This window comes from Manduca sexta, chromosome 6, assembly GCF_014839805.1.
Source record: "Manduca sexta isolate Smith_Timp_Sample1 chromosome 6, JHU_Msex_v1.0, whole genome shotgun sequence".
Taxonomy (NCBI): Eukaryota; Metazoa; Arthropoda; class Insecta; order Lepidoptera; family Sphingidae; genus Manduca; species Manduca sexta.
Window position 1 is genome coordinate 9,521,574 of NC_051120.1, and position 26,366 is coordinate 9,547,939.

Genomic DNA, 26,366 nt, shown 5'->3' on the forward strand with positions numbered 1-26,366 from the left:
ATAGATAAAACACCGAATTAACACGATGATAACCTCTAAATAAATCGAAGCTATATATATATATACCTACTTCCAAATTATATATACTCACGTTATGAAACTCGAGCAAAACAATTTCTACATGAAATCTACAGAATACCTTATTTTTCGTTTGCAGAGACAGAGATATATCGCAAACACAATTCTCGACATACGTTATAAATCATGTGATAAGAGTTAAACATATTACAACATAAATATGTAATATATTATGTCTTGAAACCGACGCTTAGCTCTCATAAGTACACAAATGCAACTTATTATTCTGTAGACAAAGGTCCTGTAGACATTTCGTTCTGTAGACAAAATTAATAGCATAGCAACAAGGTGTTATGAAAATGTTGGTTTAAATTTTTTGTGCAATTATATTCTACGTGAATGTTCGCTCTTCATACGACCTTTTTGGAAGTAACCTTTGCACAGCTTCTTTGACGCATACAAGACGACTCGGGATATCCTGTTGCACTAAGATAGTTGTGCGGAAACTTCCTTGCGCCTAGCAGCTCGTCTGTAGAAAATGGATAAAAAAAAACCAAAACACTTTAATCTAATATACATTTCTGTATTTAATTTTAAAATACTACGGAATTCTGGCAGATATGGCGATGCCTTCCGTATGGGATGGAATACTCACGGCAAAAAGTATTTGACCTGTACCTCTGCCTACCTTTCTGGGATAATGGCGTGTGAGTTTGTTGCATACCTTTAACCGTTTACGCAGCGCAAGCAACGGAAACTAAAACGAAATAAAATTTTGCGACATTTTTTATTAATACTCCGCTGCTATTGGTCATAGCTAGATGTTATATAGCCTATAACCTTCCTCTATTAATGGTCTATCCAACACAAAGAATTTTCGAATTCGGACCAATAGTTTCTAAGATTAGCGCATTCGAACAAACTTTTCAGCTTCATATAATAGTATAGTATATAACTTAATCTAGTTATTATTCGCCATTTTCGACGTACCTATAAGACCTCTTTTCTAAAATATCATTGCGTAAAAAAATCAAATTCTGACCAGTAAGTAGTTTCTGACATTAGCGCATTCGAACAAACTCTTCAGCTTTATAAAATAGACTAAGTTATCTATGTATGCAGTTCGATGTTTTGGACTTACCTGTAACACCTTTTTACTAAAATACCATTGCTTACAATAGTAATACTCTATAGACAGCGCGGATGTAATTACAAAAAGGAAACTCTAGAAGGAAATTGCGATGAACCTCGCTACTACGGTATTATAATCCTATTTCTAATGAAGTAGTACTCACGCCTTTAATCGCCGTAGGGGTAGGCAGAGGCGCGACTGGTAATTTTGTCGCTAGAGTATTTTTTTTATTGCCTTGAATGACTAGACAAGCTTGCCGTTCGCCTGATGGTATGTGATACGACCGCCCATTAACAGTAGAAAAACCATCCAACACCTTGAATTACTAAGTTTTGTTTGGTATTTTACTGCGCTCTCCATCCTGAGACATGAAATGTTAAGTCTCATTATGTCCAGCAGTTACACTGGCTAATGTCCTTCAAACCGGAAAACAACAGTGACTACACACTGCTTTTTGGCGGCTGAAGTAGTCATTACGGTAGTACCTACCCAGACGGACTCTCACATATGAGAGACCTACCATTAAAATACCATTCCTATACATATTCTTGTTTTCACTAGCGTTGATTGTAGAATGGCGTCTTGGCAACGGTCCTAGGTGTATAGTTATTGTAATTAAATATGACACGTTGATTTATTCGTATGACCTATGACAATGCAAAACTTATGCTGAGCCAACAGATAGGTATCATGTATAAGAATATATCATTCTGCTATATTATTATCATTGTTTAAAAATGTTGATTGTTTTTTTTATGTTTACGCGAATATTATTGAAATTAAACTATTTTTCGGATTTTATTACGGTTTTTATGTTATATTCTTCTTCCGACGTTTCGAAGATTTCCCATCCTCATCAGACGAACGGCAACTTTGTCTCGTCATTCAAAGCAATAAAAATTATTTTTCTTTAAAATGATTATAATATACCTACTTGATCAAGCAGTATTTGTCATGCCATAAAAATGAAACAATTATTGAATTCGAAATTCAAATTAGATTTGCGGAATCAAAGCAGTTGTTATTGTAATAACAATCGTTTGAGCGATACGAACATGCGAAATTGATTGGACGTGGTAATGCTAAAAGGAACCAACCCGGAGGAAAACTTTGGAGAATATACAGGGTCATTTTGTAACCCTAGACTTAAATTTAACTGCGAGAAAGTCATCTTGAAAGAAGCAGTTTACTATAAGTTTTTCTAACCTAAGGTCAAAAACAAAAAAGTAAAATTTTCAAACAAAATAAATATTCAAATAGTCATTTTATTTTTACACACCCTTTGCCACTACTACTATACTAGAATTCGTCGGAGCGGCAACATCGCACACAGTCATTGATAAATTATTATGCTCACGCACACGAACAAGTGATGCACACTCGGAGCGCAAGGGTAGTTTGTCGCACCGCGAGCGCCGCGCCGCAACCGAACAGCTGATGTCGGCGCTTTAACTACCTAGGGTTTTGTGTCGAGCCACATCACTTGATCAACAATTAGACCAGCAGCGACGACGGTACGCCGACGTTACAAAAAGACACATACCTAAACATCATTATCATCATCAGCCACATAAAGTCCACTGTTGAGAACATAGGCCTCCCCTAAAGATTTTCAGACAGACCTGTCAAAAGCTGCCTGCATCCAATATGTTCCCGCGACGTTCATCAAGTCGTCTGTCCACCTTGCAGGTGGACATCCAACGCCAACATAAACATCACGCACTAATCATCACATTTCATTAGAACAATATTTTCTATGCTCAAACTATCATCATAAGCAAACGACACTAATCAAACAACCACAACTGCATAAGTTAGGTACACATAACACATGATTTCCGTAATTTTAAAGTGGTTTCATTCTTTTAAATCAAAACACACACATTCTAATGTAGGTAGTTCATCCATTTTAGTAGATAAGTAGGTATAATAAATATGTTCAACGGTTAGATTTATAACACTCATAACAATAAAATATCATTCTGCAAGTCTGGCAATTCACACAAACAATTAATAACGAAGTTACAATCTTGATAATAATTAGTTAATGTGATAGTTTGAGGTAAAAATGTCGAGCGACGGGATGCGTCACGGCGCGGCGCGGCATCCCAATAGGTATCTAACATGTTTTCAAAATAGTAAATGCGTTTACCAATACCTAATGATGATTTGTAGATTGCTTGTTCCTTTAAAAGTTGTTTCATACTTCAAAGTATTTTTAATACATTTAATTTGTGACTACCTTGGCAGTTGTATTATAGTACGGATGCTTTGCTAAGATCACGGGATCGAATCCCTGGTCGGACAAAATGATATTGGATTTTTCCATTCAGTACCTATCGCAAATTCATAAATCCACATTAAAATCGTAATGACAGCCTCCGATAGAAACATAATCAATAGATTGTGATTAGTTGTTTCGCGTACGCGTCAACGATGCAACTTCGCGATCGTAAAATATTCGTAAAAATAGACTCTATTTTATAGGTGTTAAGGTCGCATTTAGGGGACCACTTTAAATTTCTTTGTGCCTGACCGACCAACACGCGACACACGAGTTTAGCGAATTCCACAAAGTAGCGGCAAGGGTCTGGAGTAGTGTTGCCTGATGTCCCGATTTGCACGGGACGTCCCGATTTTCAGAGTTCTGGGGACGTAACCCGTTTTGCACCAATAAAATTATTAAAACCATTAAGTATTATGAAAAAATAAACTACGCATTAAGCACTGTGTTGAGTGCGACAATGCAATCAAAATAGCACGTATCTCACTAGCGCTGAAGGTACAGTTTTGTTTTATTATCTTGCTTAGAGATGCGACTACCCGGCGATCTGTGCTTTGATGTTGAAAACAGAAATCCAAAGTAAACGCAACTTTAGCATGACTTGCAGTGATATTTTTTGTAAAACGCAATACATAAAACTTAAATTAAAAAAAAATACTTGCTTTTTTATGTCCCGATCTACAACACTAAATCTCGATTTGTTTTACCTTCTTGATTTTAAACAAATTGTCCTTGGCAACACTGGTCTGGAGGTACACGATATTTGACGAGCCAGAGTTTTACAACTATCACGTGCCCTCGCAGTGTTACCAAACTTTTTTTTATTATTACTTTATTGTGCAATATCTTGTTTATTTTATACCCTGTATGCCTATTGAAAATGAATGACTGAATCCAAAATCTCTATTATACTTTATTACTTAAAATAATGTTTCAAAAATACTAAAATATTGCTGTGTATTATTTTAATTAGGTAGACTTTTCATTAATCATTTCATCATAAATCATTACTTATTTTATTTTGTAATACAATTGTGTGTTAAATCTGTTAGAACATCATGTAATAAAAAAATCTAATATCAGAATTTTTGAAATGCTGTGTCGTTTTAGCAAGCTTTTTGGTAAAAAAGTTTATACTGACAACACTGCGAGTTTAGGCGAGAAAGAGTACGACTATTGTATTGAATAATCGCGCGCTCTTCGGACTCGGTCAAAGACTCGGACGCATTGCCATAGTGTCTATCTAGCAAAGAAATGGTACAGAAGGCATAATATGACGTTCGGTAATGTCTACGTAGTCTTCTTTTAGATATTATGACAAACCAAAATATTAATGTTAGAATTAAAATAAATGTCGGAATATTATGTGGAATCTAAAAAAAAAATACGATACCAATAGATTTAAATCTTGTAACTTTAGTAATTATGTAGGTAATTTTTTTGGTAAGAAAACTATTTTATTAACGAAAATAACGTTTATAATTGACGAAATATTTTTTGTAGTAATTAATTATTGACTCAATGAACTGCTGCAACCAAGTCAGTGAACGTATTGGGAGTTCATTTGTGAGCTGACCTTCTGAATCCTATAGGTTCGGTAATAATATCATCAGCTGTGACGTAGTTCATTCACTTCAGTTAAGCGCGCTAAGAGACAGCGTGATCAAAAAACCATAAATCTAAAATCGGGATTATTGACGTAAATATTCGTTACTTATGAATAATTTTTTGCACGGTGTTAGCAGAGGTCACCACGAACCTGTGGTTTCATTTAGTAACGCAATGTCGAAATGACCCTGTATACATTAAAAAGATTAAAATTGCGTGTTTCATGCTTACCACACTCAAACGCCGAAGCTTTGCAAACATATAGTTGCTTCTTTTGTATATGTGTAATTAAACACCATATCTAAGATATAACTTTGCAACACCATACAAAGCGAGCCAAACGTCTTATTTCACATTTGAATTTCTGACAGTTTATCGAAGGATAATAATAATATCAGCCCTGTATTGTATGGTGTCCCACTATTGGGCACGGGCTTCCTCTGTTACTGAGAAAGATTAGGCCTTAGTCTATCACAATGGCCTAGTGTGGATTGGCTTCACATAACCTCAAACTCTTATAGAGAACTTCTCAGGCATGCAGATTTTCTCACGATGTTATTGTGTTGAAGGAAGACAAACTTGATTTCCGGCATTGCATTAACTAAGTAGACCTAAACTAATAAAGAATTTACTCCAAATTTTTATCTCTCAACTTGGTTCCCTTTGGTATAACATCCAATTGTGAACCTTTTAACGGATGATCGGTCAGTATCGTGTTCCATTCGGCATTATTCCTGATTTTGTGGTTTCCCTTACATCGTTTATAAAGGGTTGTGAACAAACGGTTGCTAATATTTAATGGTCGGTATTATGCCAGAGGGACCTAGTTGGGCGACAATATTGATTAATAGGTATTATCAGATCTGGTATATCTTGGAAGGAAACTAATTACATTTTGAGGGCGTTAAATGTATATAACAGTCATTGACGTAAACTTACTCTAACACGAATGTCCATATATTGTTCAAAATCTGAACTAAAATAGCAACCAAAACGTCACTGTTATAACCTACTTATTCACTTGAACAACAAATAATTTTACTTAGTTGACTAATATTTTTATTCACATCCAGGTTTAAATAGACTAGAGTTCTTTAATTATGAGCGTCACTCCGTACATAACCACACGCTGTCTATATTGAAATCATACTAAAGTCAGGTGTACGGATTGCAGTACAGTTGAATCGAACACAATGAGTGTACGTCATGCCAGATCTAGTGCGTAGTACATATACATCGATGATAACAGTATAGTAATATCAGCCCTGTATTATTTGCTGTCTGACCGCTTGGCACAGCCCTCCTGTACTTCTGAGAAAGATTGGGGCTTAGTCCACCACATTGACCGCGGATTGGCAGACTCCACACGCCCTCAAAATTCCTATAGAGAACTTCTCAGGTGTGCAGGTTTCCTCACGATGTTTTCCTACACCGTTAAAGCAAGCCATAATTCACAAAGAATACACACATAATTTTAGAAAATTCAGAGGTGTGTACCCTTGGGATTTGAACCTGCGGACATTCGTCTCGGTAGTCCGTTCCACAACCAACTAAGCTATCGCCGCTTTTTTTCACTAACATGCAAATTATTTTAAGAAAACATCAGGAGCGGCATGACAGAAAGCACTGTAATTTGTACTATCTATTTTATGTAGACTTGGATATTGCAACTGTGTGAATTTTATAAAAAAAAAAAACTCATAGGTGCGTGCCATTGGCTTTTGATCCTACGAACATTCATTTCAGCAGTCCGTTTCACTAGCAACTAGGCTATCGCTGCTAAAATATATATTACTTTGAAATCCTGAATAAATGTTCACGCTTCCGTCAGTAAGAAAGCAATTTCCATCACAAAAGAACAGGAAAACTCTCCTATAAAACTTTTTGATAGTATAAAATACTACACAGATAAATATAAAATTCCAGATGGATATAGCTAGCATTCTTTTGTCTTCTCAAATTAGGATATTTAACAATGGAAAATAACCTTTAAAACAACTTATCCATTATTGTTAAATATGTTCAAATATTCTTCACGTCATGGCATACTTAAAATATATTCCTTTGGGCACTTTCTTTGGGTTTGGCATGACATCAGGAAACGTGAAGCAACTTTGCCGAACACCCAAAAAAAAAATCACCATTTGATTTCTGGCATAGTTAAAATATATTCCCTTGGGCATTTTCTTTGTACTTCACGTCTCTTAACATCTGGTGCAGTGAAGCAACTTTGCCAAACAGCAATAAAAAAAACTAAATCTCCATTTGATTTCGCTAATTGAGTTTCAAAAGCGGTAAAAGCTACCATATGTGACGAACAGATGATAATCCTTAGTTGGACCTCCGCCGATATTGAGTCGTGATATATGTCATATAAAGCTAACCCCATACAATATGGACCTTCGCCGATCATTATAATATGTGTCATATAAACCTAACCTCACACCGTAATTCTAACGCTTGGTCTCCACACCGAACGCACGCCCATGCACTGAGGAACATTTGCCGGGACTCTAGACACACAGTTAAATGTGTATACCTCATAGTTGCCAATTCACATTGAGACCTACGAGGGTACGCGAACATTTCTTGGCCTCCCTTCCTCACATCCTAAGAGGGTTCCTTTTCCCATACTTCCCTCAGATATCCCTTACAAACTTTCCTCTAGGCCCCTGCAGTCGCTAAGGGATTCCAGTATCCAATTCGCACGTATCCCCTGGCGTTGCCTGCGTGGTCCGATACATAAAAAACCCACAGTATACGTTCAATTCATTTTCCTTGATACACCCTTTAACTCTTCATATGTCCATTGTTTTCCCCTTTCGTGGTTACGCAATGAAAGCTCTCGAATCGCTCAGTACATTAATTCTTCCCTTTTCAGTACTGGGTTGTTCCGTACACATTTTAAGCATTATGTAGGGTCAGTTGTTTAGGTGTTAGTTCTAAAAAAACCGTTTGGGTATCTGTAAGAAAGGTACGGTCATAAAAAATGCTTCCACGGCGAAAAAGTAACGCTGTACGGCATCGAGCAGTTACTTGGGAGACTATTTTATTCTAATTTTGAGTTAAATTAAGGCAAAGAAATATTTAATAGGTAAACACCTTGTGTGTTATGTGAAACTAAAATTTAACAATATTCTAATTTTAAATCATAAATCTACAATCAGAATAAAAAAAACCCATAGCAACAATGGAACTATAAAAAACAATGATACATTATTTTACATATTAAATGGACAGTATTATATTAACAAACTCACAAAAAAAAAATCATAATATACTCGCTTCTAGAAACGTCGTTTCAACCTTAAAACTTCGGGGTTAGCGAATAAAACTCCTTTGTAACAAGTGACGTGGATTGGCGGTGAGACTGGCTAGGAATTTAATCAGAAGAAAATACGTTCTCACGTCACCACTGTTTATCCGGATTTGAAAATGGAATAGTTTTTTTTTAGTTTCACATAACCAGCCAGTGCAATATTTTTAACAGATTTTTAATAATTTATAACCTTTTGTTTCTTCAGGTATAAAAATTATCTAATTTACCCGGAAGACAATCTTCAGTTAGTTTCCAAAACATAATGTGCGTACAGGATACCTATTTTTTTCCTGTAATAACGAATAGCCAAAATAGGTATAGCATAGTTACCTTAGGTGACTCCGGAATAAGAATCACTGGGATAAATCAATATGGAGGTTTTTCACGACATATCCATTACAACCAGAAAAAAAAAAGTTCCTCGCATCAAAGTTCCACAAAATACCTTCTACATTAGCCAGTACACACACAAAATTAATTGAACCGACAACAAAAGTAACACTTTCAATGGGAGAAATTCGTAAATTGTTCAAACAAGTTCCAAATATTTATCGCTTGTTCGTTTGTTCTGAGCAAAAGTTCCAAATTTATTTCCTTAGGGTATGTGGAAGCACGTTCTACGTCGGGTTATAATTTTAAGCCTTATTTGCTTACATTAAAATTGCTTTTACGTTATTTTTATATTCGTTGATAAATAAAAGTGCTGTTTGCTTTTCATTAGAAAAATTGATCTTGAAGTTAGACATCGTAATTATTTTATTACAAAAGTAATCAGATGTCCTGATAGTAAAATAACATCTGCCCTAGTAAAAATACAATACCAGAAGGATTTCACATATCGATTTTAATAAGTAACATTGTAGTTTTTTTGAAAATAAGTAGCAGTTCTGCTGATAGTAAATGAACATCTACTTTACTAAAAATACAATATTAGAAGAATTTCCCATATCCATGTTTCATAAATAACATTGTATTTTATTTTTATTTACCCCGATAAATTCTTAATACAATAAAAATTTCCCATATCAAACTTTAACATTATAATTTTTAAAATAGCAAGTATCTTGATAATAAAATCATATCTGTCTCGATAAATTTACAATACCAGAAGAATTTTACAATCTTTAATAAGTAATTCTTATAATTAGTCAAAGAGATATTCTCATTAATCTTTTCTGTTACCAATTGTATGAAATTGTTTATAATAGTATTACATAGACAAATTATTTAGTATATAATCATTACTCATTGATTTTATATTTTCAGTACTTTATGTTATTATTTTATTTATAATTTTCTTTTCTACCTCCTATTATTATGTTTTAGATTTTAATTCAATATGTTGTTAGTGGTAAATGCTGTGTTCACTTATTAGTAGCACACATATCTTATTGCGTTTTTTTATTATTGATTGATGTAATATATATTGCTGTTGGTGTACCTTATTACAAATAAATAAATAAGAAGATGGTATTTTTCATTTTTATGGGACCCACAGATCACATAACCTTTTGAAACGAAACAGGGAAGTCCTTTAGTTACAAGACAGTGGTATCACTCCAGTAAAACTGCGTGTTACAATACCAATAAGTAGATAGTGATTCTTATTATATACAAGGCCCTTATTCTGTAAGATAGTGTAAACGCGTAACGCGGCCGTGTCATGTTATCTTCGAGAAATGTGCGTGGAGTGGTATTCTGTAAACCAAATTTCTATAGTCCTAAACATGATGCGTTGTGTTAAGTGCTTGTTACGCACTGTCAAAATAACGTGCGGGATAGAGAATAAGGCCCCAGAGTTGAAAGTGAGACCAATTGCTGACCTTCGTGTAGGCAGTTCGTTCCATTTCCAACTAGGCTATCACCGGCTGTCAGTGGCGAAGGGTGAAATTTTCCAACAAGAAACTCAACACAAAGGCACTAATACTAATTAAATTTAAGCCCACAATGTTATTAATAATAATCATTTATTTATAAATAATATAGTAATATCAGCCCTGTATTATATACTGTCCCACTGTTAGGCACGGGCCTCCTCTACTACTGAGAGGGATTAAGCCTTAGTCCACCACGTTTGCCTAGTGCGGATTGGTAGACTTCACACACCCTCGAAATCCCTATAGAGAACTTCTCAGGTACGCAGGTTTCCTCACGATGTTTTCCTTCACCGTTAAAGCAAGCGATAATTCACAAAGAAAACACACATAATTTTAGAAAAGTCAGAGGTGTGTGATTTGAACCTGCGGACATTCGTCTCGGCAGTCCGTTCCACGCCCAACTAGGCTATAGTTTGCTTACATATATTAAGGAAGGGAAGCCAGCAGGCAGGAATGGGGTTATATGGACCCTTCGCCACTGTCGCTTATTATTATAGTTAACTAGCTTTTGCTCGCGGTTTCGCCCGCGTGAAGGAATTTTCCGGAACAATTTTTTTCCGATTTATTTTATATGTATCGTTATATTTTTACCAAATTACACAAAATCATTAAAATTGTAGCCTATATGTTATTCTGACGTATAACCAATATTACTGTAAAGTTTCGTGCAAATCCGTTCAGTAGTTTTTTCCTGAAAGAGGAACAAATATACATACATCCATCCTCACAAGCTTTCGCATTTATAATATTAGTAGAATACCTAAAATATTAATATCAGAGAGATCAAAATCAATCCAAACAAACGACATAAATTTGCCTAAAAACATTAAACAAGATTGAATCTTGAATGTCACCTTCACTGGTCGAAATCTAATAAATACAAGACCTCAAGATGAAATGATCTAGACAGTTTGGCCTGGGACCAACACCAGCCTTATTACAAGGGCAAAGAATTCTAATTACTGCCCTCTTTTGATTGGTGACATTCGATGTATAATATTTGCGATTGTCATTCATTAATCGGTCTGGGATTTGAGTGACGTCATTCGAAGGTTAACGGTTGTTTATGGGTTACCACTATTAACCTGCCTTGGTGGCGTAGTTGTATTGCATGTCCGGTACAATAGCGCTCTGAGGTCCTGGGTTCGAATCCCGAGTCGGGCAAAGTGACATTTGGGTTTCTCTGCTCAGTATCAGCCCGGAGTCTGGAATTTGTGCCCGATATGGCGATAGGCTCGCCTCCTATCCCATCATGGGACGGAGCATACTTGGCGAAAAGTGGGTACCCTAGTTGCGCCTCTGCATACCCCTTCGGGCATAAATTCGTGATATTATGTATGTATGCACTGTTAACCATAAGACCAAGAGCGTCGCTAGCGGATAGCCCAGGGGGCAAGTAGATATGGAGAATGAAAAAATAATGAATTGTAAGTAAAATCGAGAACTCATGTTCCTCTCCCACTCCACCTCTCCCGCTTTAACAATAACATAAAGCAGAGCGTAATTGAGCGTACGGAATATTAGGAATGAAATTGGTGAATTCATTCGAGTTTTGACGTGTAGGAATGATCGATCAACCAAGTCAAGTCAAAGACTTTGGTTGCTTTACATTTGGTAACTTTTTTAGAATCTCTAGCGAAAGAAATAACTAAGATTTAAAAACAAAATATACATCACACCTTCAAATCCTCATGTATACCACGATGTGATAAGCGGCAAGTTTCTCGCCACATCAGGAACAAATTTCGAACTCCGGGCCGATATTGAGCACAAAAACCCAAAAATAGTTAATATATACTTCCAGATTGGTCCAATAGATTTTTTTCAAAATCACTTCAGTAATTTGATTTTAAAACTCAAATAACAATAATAAATATGCCGTCCAAGTGAACAAAATTGCGAATTTTGCTTTACTGTAGCTTTTCAGTTGTATTTTTGCGTAGGGTTTGCGACACAATTTGTTCATAATATGTCATCTAAATGATAAGTATAAAGGCTCAATTCCCGCTCCGGTCTATTTGTCTTTCCGTACAATAGATCTCGTTCCATCTCGCTTGCGTACATAATGAAACTATTTGTCCTGATTTTCATTATGACATCCTATTTTTTATCTAGATTTCTTTGTAATTGGGGACGGACAATTACCTATGTAATTCCTACCGGATTTTCTTTTCAAATATTCAAATACGTACTACAACTGAGATGGTAACTATTTTTTTTGTTATCTTCACTTACCATAAGGCTTGAGGTCACTTAACTGTGCCCGTTAAAAAAAAACACATGGGAAGTTGTTTAGCGAGGACAAAACTCCTAGAATATAATAACCACAATATAATTAGATGTAATTAAAATCATGTTACGCACTTGTTTTGGCATGAGAGCGAGTCTAGGCAAAAATAACAACAAATAAACAGCAGACAGTGAAGGACAGCTTATTACGTTTACAAGAGCGTGATTAGGTCGTCTCTTACAAATATATCATTACTAGGTTTTGTCTTTTAAGCGGACAAAAGCCGCAAGCAAAATCTAGTAAGTAATATTATATAGATAGAAGTTAGTTAAATTCTATTTACGTTTACAAGAGTGTGATTAGGTCGTATCTTACAAATTGTACTATTACTAGCTTTTTAAGCGGAAAGAGCCGCAGGGAAAATCTAGTAATATTATAGATAGAATTTAGATAGATTAGATTCCATATTCGAATTTCGACCGCTAATTATAACTAATGTAACAATATTGTTATAGTATGAACATGAAATACCCGTTACCCGCTCTCCACGAGCAGGTATCGCGTTATGTTTGGCTCTCTGGGAATTCGCTCTGTCCCCTTTACTCGGAAATGAAATCGCTTGTAGTTCTTATCCACTTTATGGAGGCTTTATTAGTTCCACGGAGCAAATGAAAAATATTTTATCTGAATAATTTTTGTTGCGACTTGTGTGAATATTGTGAAGCAGTAAAAAGGTTACGTGCGAGTTGGACTGGAGCGTCGATGATTCCGTACAAACTACTGTTTTTTTTTCTAAACACATATTTACAATAATCAGATTTTTTCTTAACATGCAAATTAATTAGGACGTAAATTTGGAAAAAAAGTATTGAAAAATAGCAACATATTTGGAAACAAGCATAGTCGTACAGTAGTACGACATTGCTTGTTTCCAAATTTCATGATGGTATGTGAGAAGTACCTACCCTATAAGTTTTGATTTCTTTATAAAATCAAAAATTATGCCGTATAACTATCATATCTTTTCACGATGACATAAAATTTTAATTTCCACAGCTAAAAGATATCATAAACTCAAGTTTGATATAAATATCAACTTGACACCCTTACACATTCCTGAGAAAAAGGGTACATAGAGACAGACGCACAAAAAATCATCTTGATACCTCCACGCGTTCCTAAAAAAAAAGATCTTGACATACAGACAGACAACAAAGTGATACTACAAGTGTATCTTTTAAGCTATGGAACCCTATAAAATCCATCTGTATTATAAAATAAATTACATTCAAATCCGTTCGTCTTTGGATTTACTTTTAAAAAATTCTCAAACTTTTTCACAAATTATCGCATTTATAATATCAATAATATAAAATATGTTTCAAAGGATGATATTGTTATTCATTGTTCTAAATTTAAAATATGAATCAAAGGATTAATAAAATTAAAAACATTACTAAGAATTACGACCTACTTGATCGAGCTTCTAATATCCATTCTTTTAGGAGCTTAGCACATACACAAATAGTTATATTTATAAACAAATAAATTTCAGTGATAGAAATAATTTACTGTGTTTATTTCGCTATTGGAATCATAAATCTGTTAGATAAGTAACACGTTTCCAATTTGGAAATTTATTTTCACTTTGTTTAAGTTATAATTGATTTTACTGATAACATTTCAATTTCTTTTATGAGGAGGACAAAACTTGCCTAGCCTGCTAATTTATGCGTTTGTATTTTTGCATGTAATCTCATCTTGTATAATGAGGTAAAGTTTGTTAATTTGGCCTTTAGATGTATTTTTATAACACTATACAAATAAAAATAAAAAATTTAAGTATATTTATTACCTACTAAACCTATGGCGCAAAATAAACATATTCCAAAAATGGCAATCAAGTTTTACTTCACAGATGTACGATAGTGAATATATTTAACATCACAATTTACTCTATGTTTTAAACAAAATAAATTCATTTTGATCTGATAACTATGAGCCATCGCTAGTCTAAAGATTGACGATAAAATGATATAAAAATAATGATTTCTTATGTTTTAGACGAATGTTAGAAATTGAAATATAACTATTTTGAGGATTTTATCGCGTTTTTTTATATTCATTTCAAGACACTGTGAGCTCATTCTAGGTAGATCAGACCGTCAACAGATGCAAGAAAAATGTAGTTAGATATTATAATTTTGATTTTGCAGACAACCAATACCTTCAGTCCGTAACCATGAAGGCTGCAGAGTCTTCGAAACTTGAGAGAATTATAATATAAAAAAACGCGATAAGATCCAAAAAAAATAGTTTTATTTCAATTATATAAAAATATCTTGTCAATGTTAACAGAAAACCGACCTTGAGCTCATCGGGGTCCTTTACGAGTTGCGAAGGCGTTTGTTAGGCGCAATAGAGGCTAATGTACCGGAACATAAACCCGTGACCGGAGCGTAATAAGCCGGGCTTACGGACACCAATAGAAAGGGATGTCCCTGATTTACATTGAAAGTAGAGACGTAAACATATTTTATACGTAAAATGTAACTTATTCAGGCGGTAATTAGGTCGCTTTTTAGGGGAACACTCTATCTTCAGACTTTGAGTTCTATTTACTGAGTATTTCTCAAAATAAATGTACCTACTACATACGTAACGAAGTAGTTTTTAAGAAATGTTTTGATGATTTTTTACTGTCATGTTTTATTTTGTCTTAGGTCATTAATTCTATTTATTATTTAATAGAAACGAAGATACTAAGACAAACAACAGACGGACAAAAAATGGTCACAATATTTCATAAAAACTATTTCACGTACATTTATTTTGGGAAACACTACTACATTTTACGTTGCAAAACTAATAATTCTAAATTACAGGTTATAAACATTATCTACCACATTAACGTACACCGTATATTTTTATTGTCGTAAGAGATAACTTATGTTTAAGTGCTCCAAACGTGCAAACAAAACCACACCGTGAAGTAGGTACTTAAGGTAAGCGTGAAGTCAAGACCACACCCGCCAGTATTTCTTGAACTGTGTAAGAGAGGAAGCCTATTTCGTGGGATAACATTGATCGGGGAGGATCAAAAATCGAGTGAGTTAATTCTAGTTTGGAAGCCTGCTTATTAATCAAATAATTCCCATCGCGTCAAAAAACTATTTTCTATAACAACGTAAGTACATAGGAAAAAGGGGATAGTAAAATATATTATTTATATGATTGAGAGGCACAAACAACGATTATATATTGTCTAATGTGTTTAATGGGGACTAGGGGCCAAGCTATCAATGGGACTATAGCCCAAAATCCCCTTATATAGATCCGCGGCTGTGATCGACCACACAATTGAATGGCGGTGCATAAAAACCTCTTATCAGGTTTATAAGCGTTCAAAACCGATTCCAAAACTCACTCGCATAATTATTTCCCACGAATTGCAAAAGCAAGTCTTCGTAAGTGTGATGGTTTTGGATTTCCCATCCTGGCACGTCCCATCCCATGCCAATCATGAAAGTATGGATGCTGGCGGCTAATAGGTGACCGCCGTTAGCGCCGACATATCTCTGATACGCTGAGTTGTCGTATATTATAACCGCGCGAGCCCAATCGAATCTGTTGGGTAATAATTTGTTTTAGCGCCATCGTGTGGTAGAAAGTAGAAGTGATGAAAACACATACTTTCTTAAGCGCCATCTAGTGATGAGTAGCAAAACCAAAACTAAACAGTATACATAAATTTGATTGCATCAAAATAAGAATTAATAAAATAATAATACGAATAATAATTATTATTATACATCACTTTGACACAAAATCACGTACATCACGAAAATAAATACGTTACAACAAAATTCGTTATACACTGCCATCTAACGGCACATTGTAGAACAAAATTATACACCGAACAAAATTGTAGATAGTAAATTTTAGTCCAATAAACGTTAATAATTACTTACCAATTCACCAAGCAGCCAAAATTAATTATAATTTAAATTAATAACTTACTTGTATACTTGTAGCCAAGGTAGAATTTCAAGTTCTCGGTGTAGTTGAGTCCGGCATCCGAAGTGGTGTCCCACGGGGTGTAGATTATCTCCTCCATCTTCAAGAAGTTAGCGAACGACTTCATCATGAGATGGCATGTGGATTTACCGCCGACGTGTACTTGAGCCTCTGGTTCAGTAATGAGCAGCAATTGCCGCCACTCGAAGCTAGATGGCGTGAAAATAAAAGCGTGTTAAAAAACCACACTGTGCGCACAAACTAATAATTCAAAATCGTGGAGTATTCAAAACAGTGCAGACATATACAAAAATATTCTAAAAAAATCTATTTAAATTAAATTTATTACAACCAGTAATATTGCAAGACTATTTTTTGGTTTGTACTTATTTTATTCATATGGATAGGTAATTCGTATTGTCGATTGATCAGTATACAATTTCGCCCGCAATATTAAAAAAACACAAAACCAAGAAAAAGATATTACCAGGCGCTATTAGTACCATAAAAAATATAAAAATAGTATGAGTATTATTTTAATAATTTAAATACCTTCACAAAGATAATTGAAATGAAAATTCTTACAAAGAGCACAAAGCGTGCAATGTTAATATTCCACTGCACATCTTCTCGGCTGGAAAATATTCCGAGAAAAGAACGCGCTAGGCTAGGGTTGCCCCTTTTAAAACAATCTGAGTACAAAGTAATAAATTCCTTTGTGTACATTAAATTCGGAGAAGAGATTAAAACAGTGACAATATTATGAGACAGACTTTACCCGACTACGGCAAAGCGAGGAAGGATAACGATTTTAATTTATATGAATACGAGAACAGAAGTAACACTGCGTCTGGTTAGTTTTCAGATGAAGTATCATCAAGGATAAATCCGTCGCCAGTCGCCACGATTATGCCGGCCTGATTTTTTTTATATGGCTGTGATCCTATTTCCACAGACGGTAAGGGGGTCCAATAGAATGTCGACTGACGAGAGATGATTATTGCCAGTCGACACGATTATGTCGGCCTGTATTAAACCGGATATACACAGACTGCTCTGGAACGCGACGCTCGAGCGCCACTATGGTTTTTTCTGTGTTTCACAATCTTAAAAATTAAAACAAAACTAGTAGGAACTTATGTGGTTCGCTTAGGTTGTCGGGAGAGGGCGAGATTCCGCTATTTGATACGTAGCTCACACCCCCCCCCCCCCCCCGGCCACTATGAATTTACATCTATACTGACCACTATCCAATCAGATGCAAACATTCCATCAGCAAACGAATTTAATGATTGAAGGACATTTACCCAGGATAGGACTCCCCGGAAGGGTGCCGTCAGGTGGGCAGCCGTTTCGTTCTGCAACATGTACAAAAACATGTTACGACGCAGTGGGATCAGGTGGGAAAAATATATGGTGGGCAATATGCATCGTGATTTTATAGAGCCCCTGGTCCCAATGAAAGACAAGTAGACACTACATTAAATAAAAAAAATAGACTAGGAAATAACCTCGCGAACGGAGCTGCATACCAAACCAAGTTTAATACAATCACTTATCAGTTATAGATCTACATAAGAGCTTTTTGGGCTGTAGTCCCGGGCCGCATGGATTTATAGAGCCCCTGGTCCCAATGAAAGACAAGTAGACACTATATTAAATAAAAAAATAGACTTTACGAAATAACCTCGCGAACGGAGCTCTATACTAAACCAAGTTTAATACAATCATTTGTCAGTGATAAATCAACATTGTGGCTTTTTGGACTGTAGTCCAGGGCCTCGTGGATTTATAGAGCCCCTGGTCCCAATGAAAGACAAGTAGACACGATATTAAATAAAAAAAAATTGACTAGGAAATAACCTCGCGAACGGAGCTCTATACTAAACCAAGTTTAATACAATCATTTGTCAGTGATAAACTAACATTGTGGCTTTTTGGACTGTAGTCCCGGGCCGCGTGGATGAATAAGGTTTCCATTTAAGACAGTAGACATTAAATTAAATAAAAAAATGTTTATTCGAGTTTGTAAAAGTTAACACATAACCTATCCAGATGATTTCTTTTATAATTTCTTATAGTTGTTTGTGTGGCTGTTATATTAAATAAATAATATATTTTACTATCATATTTTTTCTTCTATACCGTTTACTTAGATGGTTGTGAAACTTCACCTTTTGACAAAGATGGCAAGTGAAATAAATGTATTTTGCGGTTTTTATGCTATAATTTTTCGAAATTTTTAAAAACTTTGCATGCAGTCTTCACCTATAACTACAATGGCACTTAGCTAGTTAATATTATAACTTTATTATTGTAATATGTTTTGGTGTAATTTGTGTTGGTGATCAATAAAAAAAAAAAAAAAACTTTGCAGCCTTCGTGGTCACGAGGCGGATTAAGGAAAATCCGCAAAATAGTTTTATTATAAAATCTAATATTCGCATAAATATAAGTAATCGTTAAGATGGCAATTAGTTTTAATTAGGTAGGCTCCCAAACCCCCAAATTAACCCAGAGCCCACCATCAATTTTCAACAGTAATTTTCTAGTCTCAAAACAACAATTCCACTGTAGATATAGAATAATTAAACTAAGAAATGAACTCGCGTCCCCAATAAACTTTGCGCGACCCGAGCGATGAAACTCTTTTTTTTAATAAACACGTGAATTGGCTGTCATGGAATTTGTGCTCGATACAGCGATAGGGTCGCCCCGTCACCCTAAATAAACTCTACCAACCGTAATTTATCTTCTGCTCGGGAAATAGGGAAGCTTGTTTTTATTTATTATAATTATTATACTTCAGGGACATTTTCACTAAAAAAATATAATATAATATTTATTTTTAGAACAGACTTCTAGCGGTCGTAAAGCAAAACCCCAGTTTCCGCCAACATTTTTAAAAAGTTTGGGCATTTTGTTCATTTGTATCTAAGGCCAGCTCCGCCCGCGTGAATTCTTTTTCCTTGGATAAAAAGCCTATAGCACTCAAAAGTAATGTAGCTTTCACCACTACGCAGAACCAAAATGCTAATCACAAAGCAAATACAAGTACAGAACATTTTTATTAATAAACACGTGGCCACTAGAGATAAAATAAAATCCAGTAATCCCAAATATAAATAGAGATATTCATCAAGTTATCGATAGCTGTCAGTCAGTGTCCAAAAATAATATTCGAAGGGCCTGCTTTCAACGTTATCATATCTCTAGTACTATAACTGGACTGTTGTAACATTTTATCTATATACAACATTCATTCGTGTTGTTTGTATACACGTGAAAAATGAATCTTGGTAAAAAATTACGTACCATTAATCATAAATATAGAACTGCTATGTCATTTTATTTTTATTTGAAAGTATAAATAAAATTTAAAAATCAAACCAGCCAGTATTTTTATTTAATTTTTAAAATAAGAATTGTGGAATCCGTTACAAAATATTTAAAAGAGACACATGTTTTTCAAATTTGGAATCCTGTTCTACAGTGTGATAAATTAGTCCTATCATTATATAAACCTTTGCCCTGCCTATGATTATTTTATTGTCTTTGCCGTTTTATTTTAGTTATGCCCGAGTTTTAATTTTTTATTAAGATTATTATTGCTTATGAATCATGATTCTTTGTTCATTTCCCTTTCGAAAAAAAAGCAAATAGAGCAGCGGACAGAAGTTATTCTTTAATAACAGTAATTTTAAAGGCCCAAAATTCAGCTCATCTCTGTAATTTTTTTATTCATCCAACATTCATGTTATGAATACTAAGTCGATTTTTTTAGATCTTTCGAAAGGTAATTTTATTTCTTTTATCTGTTTCAAAATTATTAATTTAATGTAGATAAGTTTGCCAATAATTTTTATATTGAATAAGCCAGCACAGCCTAGTGAGCGGCGATAGCCTAGTTGGGTGTGAAACGGACTGCCAAGACGAATGTCCGCAGGTTCAAATCCCAAGGGCACACACCACTGACTTTTCTAAAATCATGTGTGTATTCTTTGTGAATTTATCGTTTGCTTTAACCTTGAAGGAAAACATCGTGAGGAAACCTGCACATCTGAGAAGTTCTCTATAGGAATTTCGAAGGTGTGTGAAGTCTACCAATCCGCACTAGGCCAGCGTGGTAGACTAAGGCCTAATCCCTCTCAGTAGTAAAGAAGGCCCGTGCTCAGCAGTGGGCAAGTATATATAATACAGGGCTGATATTATTATTATTATTATAAGCCGGCATAATTATGTTTTATTAACTTTGGCGGCGTACTAACGCCACATAACTAACGGCCAATTTCATGATTGACAGTAACAATTATTACTATCGCCTTATGACCCGTGTTGTAACTCTTATGGCTTTTACTTTAGTCGTAAAATTTACATTTATAGTACACGAAGTAACAAGCTGCCAGTAAAAAAAAAATAAACAACCAAAACACATCACGTCTTTATCCCCGAAAGGGTATGCAGAGAACCAAGGCGCTCACTTTCTTTCATTTCCTGGTCGCTGGAAACTGACTCGTGTTGTACCTGTACCGAAAGGTGGCGGTGGATCGGCGCCGAGTGACTATAGACCTGTAGCGATCCTTTGCACTCCAGCCAAAGTATTTGAAGCGGTCATTCACAATTGCCTTTATCCACAAGTAAGCGCTCAGCTATCTGACGCGCAGCATGGCTTTCGTCCCGGGCGGGGAACTGCTGGTAATTTGCTGGATTTGATGACTCGCCTTATACCAGGAGTGGATGCGGGCCACCAGGTGGACGTCGCCTACTTTGATTTCCAGAAAGCCTTTGATACAGTGGATAACGACATCCTTTTATCCAAACTGGCTAGAGTAGGCTGCACTCCTCGCACGTTATCATTTTTTGCCAGCTATCTGCGCGAAAGACGTCAGTATATTGACTGTCGTGGTTATCTTTCCGAACCATACTTTACGAGATCCGGCGTAAGTCAAGGTAGCAACCTGGGCCCGTTACTTTTCATCTTAATGGTAAACGATTTACCAAAGGCAATTAATGTATCTACACCGTTACTTTATGCAGATGACCTTAAATTAGTTTTTTAATATAAAAGCAGAACTCCGATCACGACATACTACAGCAGGATATAAATAAGGTTGTAGAGTGGAGCCTAAAAAATAAATTATTTTTTAATGAGAATAAATGCTCAGTTTTGTCATTCAGCCGTGCGCGGAGCCCAAACCACTATCAATACCACATGAACGGGATACCTCTCCAGCGTGTTACTGAGGTCAAGGATTTAGGAGTCTGGTTTTCTGCTGATTTGAATTTTAGGATACATATCACCAATGTTGCCAAAAAAGCTTACCGTAACCTGGGGTTGGTGCTACGACAGGCAAACCAATTTACGAACATTGGGGCTTTGAAAGCATTGTTTGACGCCCTCATTAGAAGTCACTTGGAATCTAATGCAGTAGTGTGGTCTCCATATGAAGACAAATATAAATTAATGTTAAAGCGTATTAAGAACAAATTTGTTCGATTCTTATATTTTAAACAGTTTGGTGTGTACCCAGGTTTCCCACTGTTGTATCCTACATTATTTGTTCTGGGAATGACAGGTTACTAGAAATTGGAAATAAGAAGGGAAGTAACTATTGCCAAATATTTATTTAAGGTGATTCGGGGTAAAATACACAATCCTAGTCTCCTACAAGCAGCTGGGCTGTGTGTCCCGGATAGGTATGTAGGGCGGCGGCGGCGACCGCCACTGTTCTCGGTGCCGCGAGCTCGCACCAACTTATTACGGCATGCACCATTGACGCGCGCGCTGCGTGTGCTCAATGCTTTGTCCAACCAGATTGATATATTTTCATGCTCTTTGACGGAATTCACATCGGCCGCTTATGTAATAGTAAGTAATAATAAAATATTATAATAACTATTGTACTACACTATTGTATTGGGTATTATCTGTAAAATAGTTGTATGTGGAAATAAATAAATAAAAAAAATAAAATAAATTACTTTTCGTCAAGTGTCTTTTAGAGAACGAGCCTATCGCCATATCGAGCCCAGACTCCAGACTCCGAACCAATTCTGAGCATAAAAATCCAATGTTACTAGTCATCTGGGTTCCGAACCCCGAACCTCATAGCGATGTCGTACCGCGCACGTAAAACAACTACGCCACAGAGGCAGTAAATCATTTATGTCATAAAGGAACAGCTTTAAGCTCTCCATTCTTCACGGCATGAGACTTTAATACACTTAAAGTTTAACATCATTTGTCTGTGTCCGCATAATCGTCGTAACTCGAGAAGTTACATCCCACAAATCCCGTGGAATCTCGTAGAATCCCGCCGTATTCAGGACACGTTCCAAAACGACTACTTGAAACGAAGACTTGAGATAAATTAATAAAAATCAGTCAAAACCAAAAAATAATTTCACATAACAGTTATATATTGGATACCAAGTTTGGGGCCGGTGCCTAATTAAAATTGCTAGTTAAGCTAGATAAATTGATAACCTCCTCCTTTTTTTGAAGTCGGTTTAAAATGACAATGCATAACAATTTAATTATATATCAGCCTTCTTTTATATACTGTCCCACTGCTGGGCACGAGCCTCCTCCACTACTGAGAGGGATTAGGCCTTATTCCACTACGCTGGCCTAGTGTGGATTGGTAGACTTCACCCTCAAAATTCCTATAGAGAACTTCTCGGGTATGCAGGTTTCCTCACGATGTTTTTCTTCACCGTTAAAGTAAGCGATAATTCATAAAAAATATACACATACATTTTAGAAAAACAGAGGTGTGTGCCCTTGGGATTTGAATCTGCGGACATTCGTCTCGGCAGTCCGTTCCACAACCAACTAGGCTATCGCCGCTATATAATCAACAATTTACATAAATATAAATAAAGTTTAAAATAAATGCGAAAAGACGGCAGTTGTGACAAACTTCAAAGACAAATTATACGAAACAGATAAGAATACAGATAAATGTTTTTATTGATCAAAAGAAAAGTTACGAAACAAATTTCGTCAACCTTATAAGACAGATTATAACAAGGCTGGCCAAAAAACGATGGCGTTGTATAAATATTTAAAAGAAATAATATTGAAATAAAAATAAACAAATTTTCGAGGCAAGCTTATCCTTACATTGTATCACGCTTTGATCCCTTTTCAGGGGTAGGCAAAGATGTACACACTCATATTTCACCCAATTTTCAAATACAACTTTTAGAGATATTTCAATGCTGCCTTCTCAGGCCTCTTTTTGCCAAAATACCTAATACTGGCTGGCATGACTGCACAGATTTTCTTTTTCAAAAAAGGAATATTATTAAAATATAAATTGGTTATGGACTGGTTACAGAAAATACGACAATAGCGAAACCGAAATATATTCCAGGTATGTTATCAAAAGTAAAATAAATATTCGAAATTCGAAATTTCTAATACGAGTACTAATCTACAGCGACACACTACCGTATTTTGTATTGGCTAGTATTTCGTAGAATGTTAAAACTATGTGGCCATAGGAAAAAATGCTGGCTGAAAAAAATATACGGCCTTTTTTGTTTATGATTTAACAATGTATATTTTTTGGAGCGCTGTTACCTGCCAGTATTAATTAATATAAAAATCATATTGAAATAATTTATTATCTATTTACCATTAAACAATTTTTTATCTTCTTTTAATTATGAATTTAAATACAAAGTATTTAGGTGTACTTTCGCATATACAAAATAATGATCTCTTAACCACATAAAGTAACCGAAACGATCAATAACCAAAGGAATTAATTACAAGCCCCAATGTAATCGAAAGGTCATTCTCATTCAAATAACAAATGCCACGTTATTTCAATGCGCGCAATTTTCAGAACCGATTTATATCGTTTCGTCAATTTAGTCTCGATCCATAATTTTAGGTGAAATATATTCAGTCGTCATTTTAAAAATAGAACGATAGCAACCACCGTACACAAGGTGTTAAAACCCGCCATAGTGGCCCACGTAAGTTCCGGGATCAGCCTGTGTATATCCAGTTTCAACAGGCCGGCATAATTGTGTCGACTGTCAAGAGGTAATCATCTCTCGTCAGTGTACAATTCTATTGGACACCAGTTCACTCACCATCAGGTGTAGCGGAATTACTTTGCCTTGTCCATATAAAAATGGGTTTAATTTATTACATGCGATTGCCAGAAGCTCAAATCTTTCTTTCAATAAATTTCTTTATTAAGCCTAAAAATCTAACCTGGGACAGTTCGGAGCCTATTATGTACTAACCAATATAAGTACTAACCAAGCCAGCAGCCGATCAAGTCCAAGATAGCTTTATGTATAAAAACGCTTGCAGTTTATATCACAAAAGGCTTTAAGTGTCCTTTGACCGCTGATAAAATTTTACTTAAAGTTTTTTACAAGTTTTAAGGAAAATTTATCGGGTACTAGGTGTGGCTCGCGGCATCGCTTGCATGAACAAGCTTTCCCGCTACAAAAATCTCTAGAACACTGTAAGTCGCCAGTGCCCTCTATTTAAATATATAATTAAAATAACATGATTTCCAATGAAAGCATCGGAGTAAAAAGGATATGTGTTAGTCTACAACATGGTCTAACCGTGTGTCAAATTTTATCCAAATCCGTACAGTTGTTTCCGCGTTTACATCTAACAAACATTTTCACAAACTTTCGCATTTCTAATAAAAGTAAGAAGTAAGAACCGACCAGCTGGATAGTGTAAATTCTCGGAGGTTTAGAGGATTTCCTCCGGTGTTGCTAACTTTGTGAATTTACCACTAAAACTGCAGATTTAGCCTGTTGAGGTTGCATAGGCAAACAATAAGCCTCTGTATAATATTCCGTGAACTGGCAGCACAATAGTATTTGAATTGTTGTATTTCGAATTATTAACAACGTACTGTTGTTACTAAGCGCTTTGTATTAGCTTGTTATGGTTGTGTTCTGACGTGTAATGTATTAAAAAATATAAGTTGTTATTCTACCGAAAATTTAATTTACTTTCACGCTTATTCTACTGTGCAAATCTGCAAGGGACACTCAAAGCCCAAGATATCCCTCCCTTTTAGCAGGGAAATATTAATGGTTGGTGAATTTTTTGTGCATAAGTTTACAACTGTTAGAAGGAAGAAGATAGGTGGAAGTATTTTTGTGCGCCTAAAAAAAGTCACCGGAAAATCTAGCTTAGTGGTTTGAGGGAAAATCAGACTTTAAATTTTTACGTTCATTGAAAGAGTTGGCAACACTGATCGCCTTCCAAATCCCAAAGCCATTATAATCTGCAAATAGAGAATGCACACGTACAAACAGATTGAATTATTTTTGGTGATCTATTTTGTTTTGTAACTTTAAACGAAAAGAAAAACTTTTAGTGATATTTGCAATCGAGCCAAACTATAGTTGGCTGAAATGAAAATCCGATATTCTGAAAACAGAATTAACTATTTCATATATTTTTGAGAATAATTTACGATAAAATTCTACTTAATGTGTTATTTATTTTATTAATTGATTCATAAATTCTTGCAATGCAAAAAAAAAATCCCAGCCAGCTTTTGCCTACGGTTCTGCCCGCATGAAAGTTTTTCCGGGATAAATAAGTATATTCCCTAGATAAAAAGAAGTCTATAGCATATGAGTAATGTAGCTTCCTGTTAATGAAAAATTTCAAAATCTGTTTAGTATTTTCTGAGATTATCGCGTTCAAACAAATAAACTCCTCAGCATTATACAGGGTCATTTTGACATCGCGTTACTAAATGAAACCATATGCTTATCTACCAAAATATTCCTTGTTAAATTATCTATCTAGTAGTTGCAAACTAAAATGATTTAATTGACAATTTAATGGCATTTTCATTATGTATTTAATGAAACAAAAT

General features: G+C 35.3%; 1 protein-coding gene across 2 annotated transcripts in view; it reads right to left on the reverse strand.

Annotated features, from left to right (window-relative positions):
• Positions 1-26,366, reverse strand: part of LOC115440485 (atrial natriuretic peptide receptor 1) — a 362,779-nt gene that overhangs the window by 214,622 nt on the left and 121,791 nt on the right. Inside the window, exon 5 of one of the 2 annotated variants that reach the window (XM_030164819.2) lies at positions 16,489-16,694. In XM_030164819.2, the coding sequence (XP_030020679.1) occupies positions 16,489-16,694 (206 nt within the window). Of the gene's footprint in view, positions 1-16,488; positions 16,695-26,366 lie in introns of those variants that run through there. The other variant, XM_030164820.2, reaches the window with a different exon arrangement.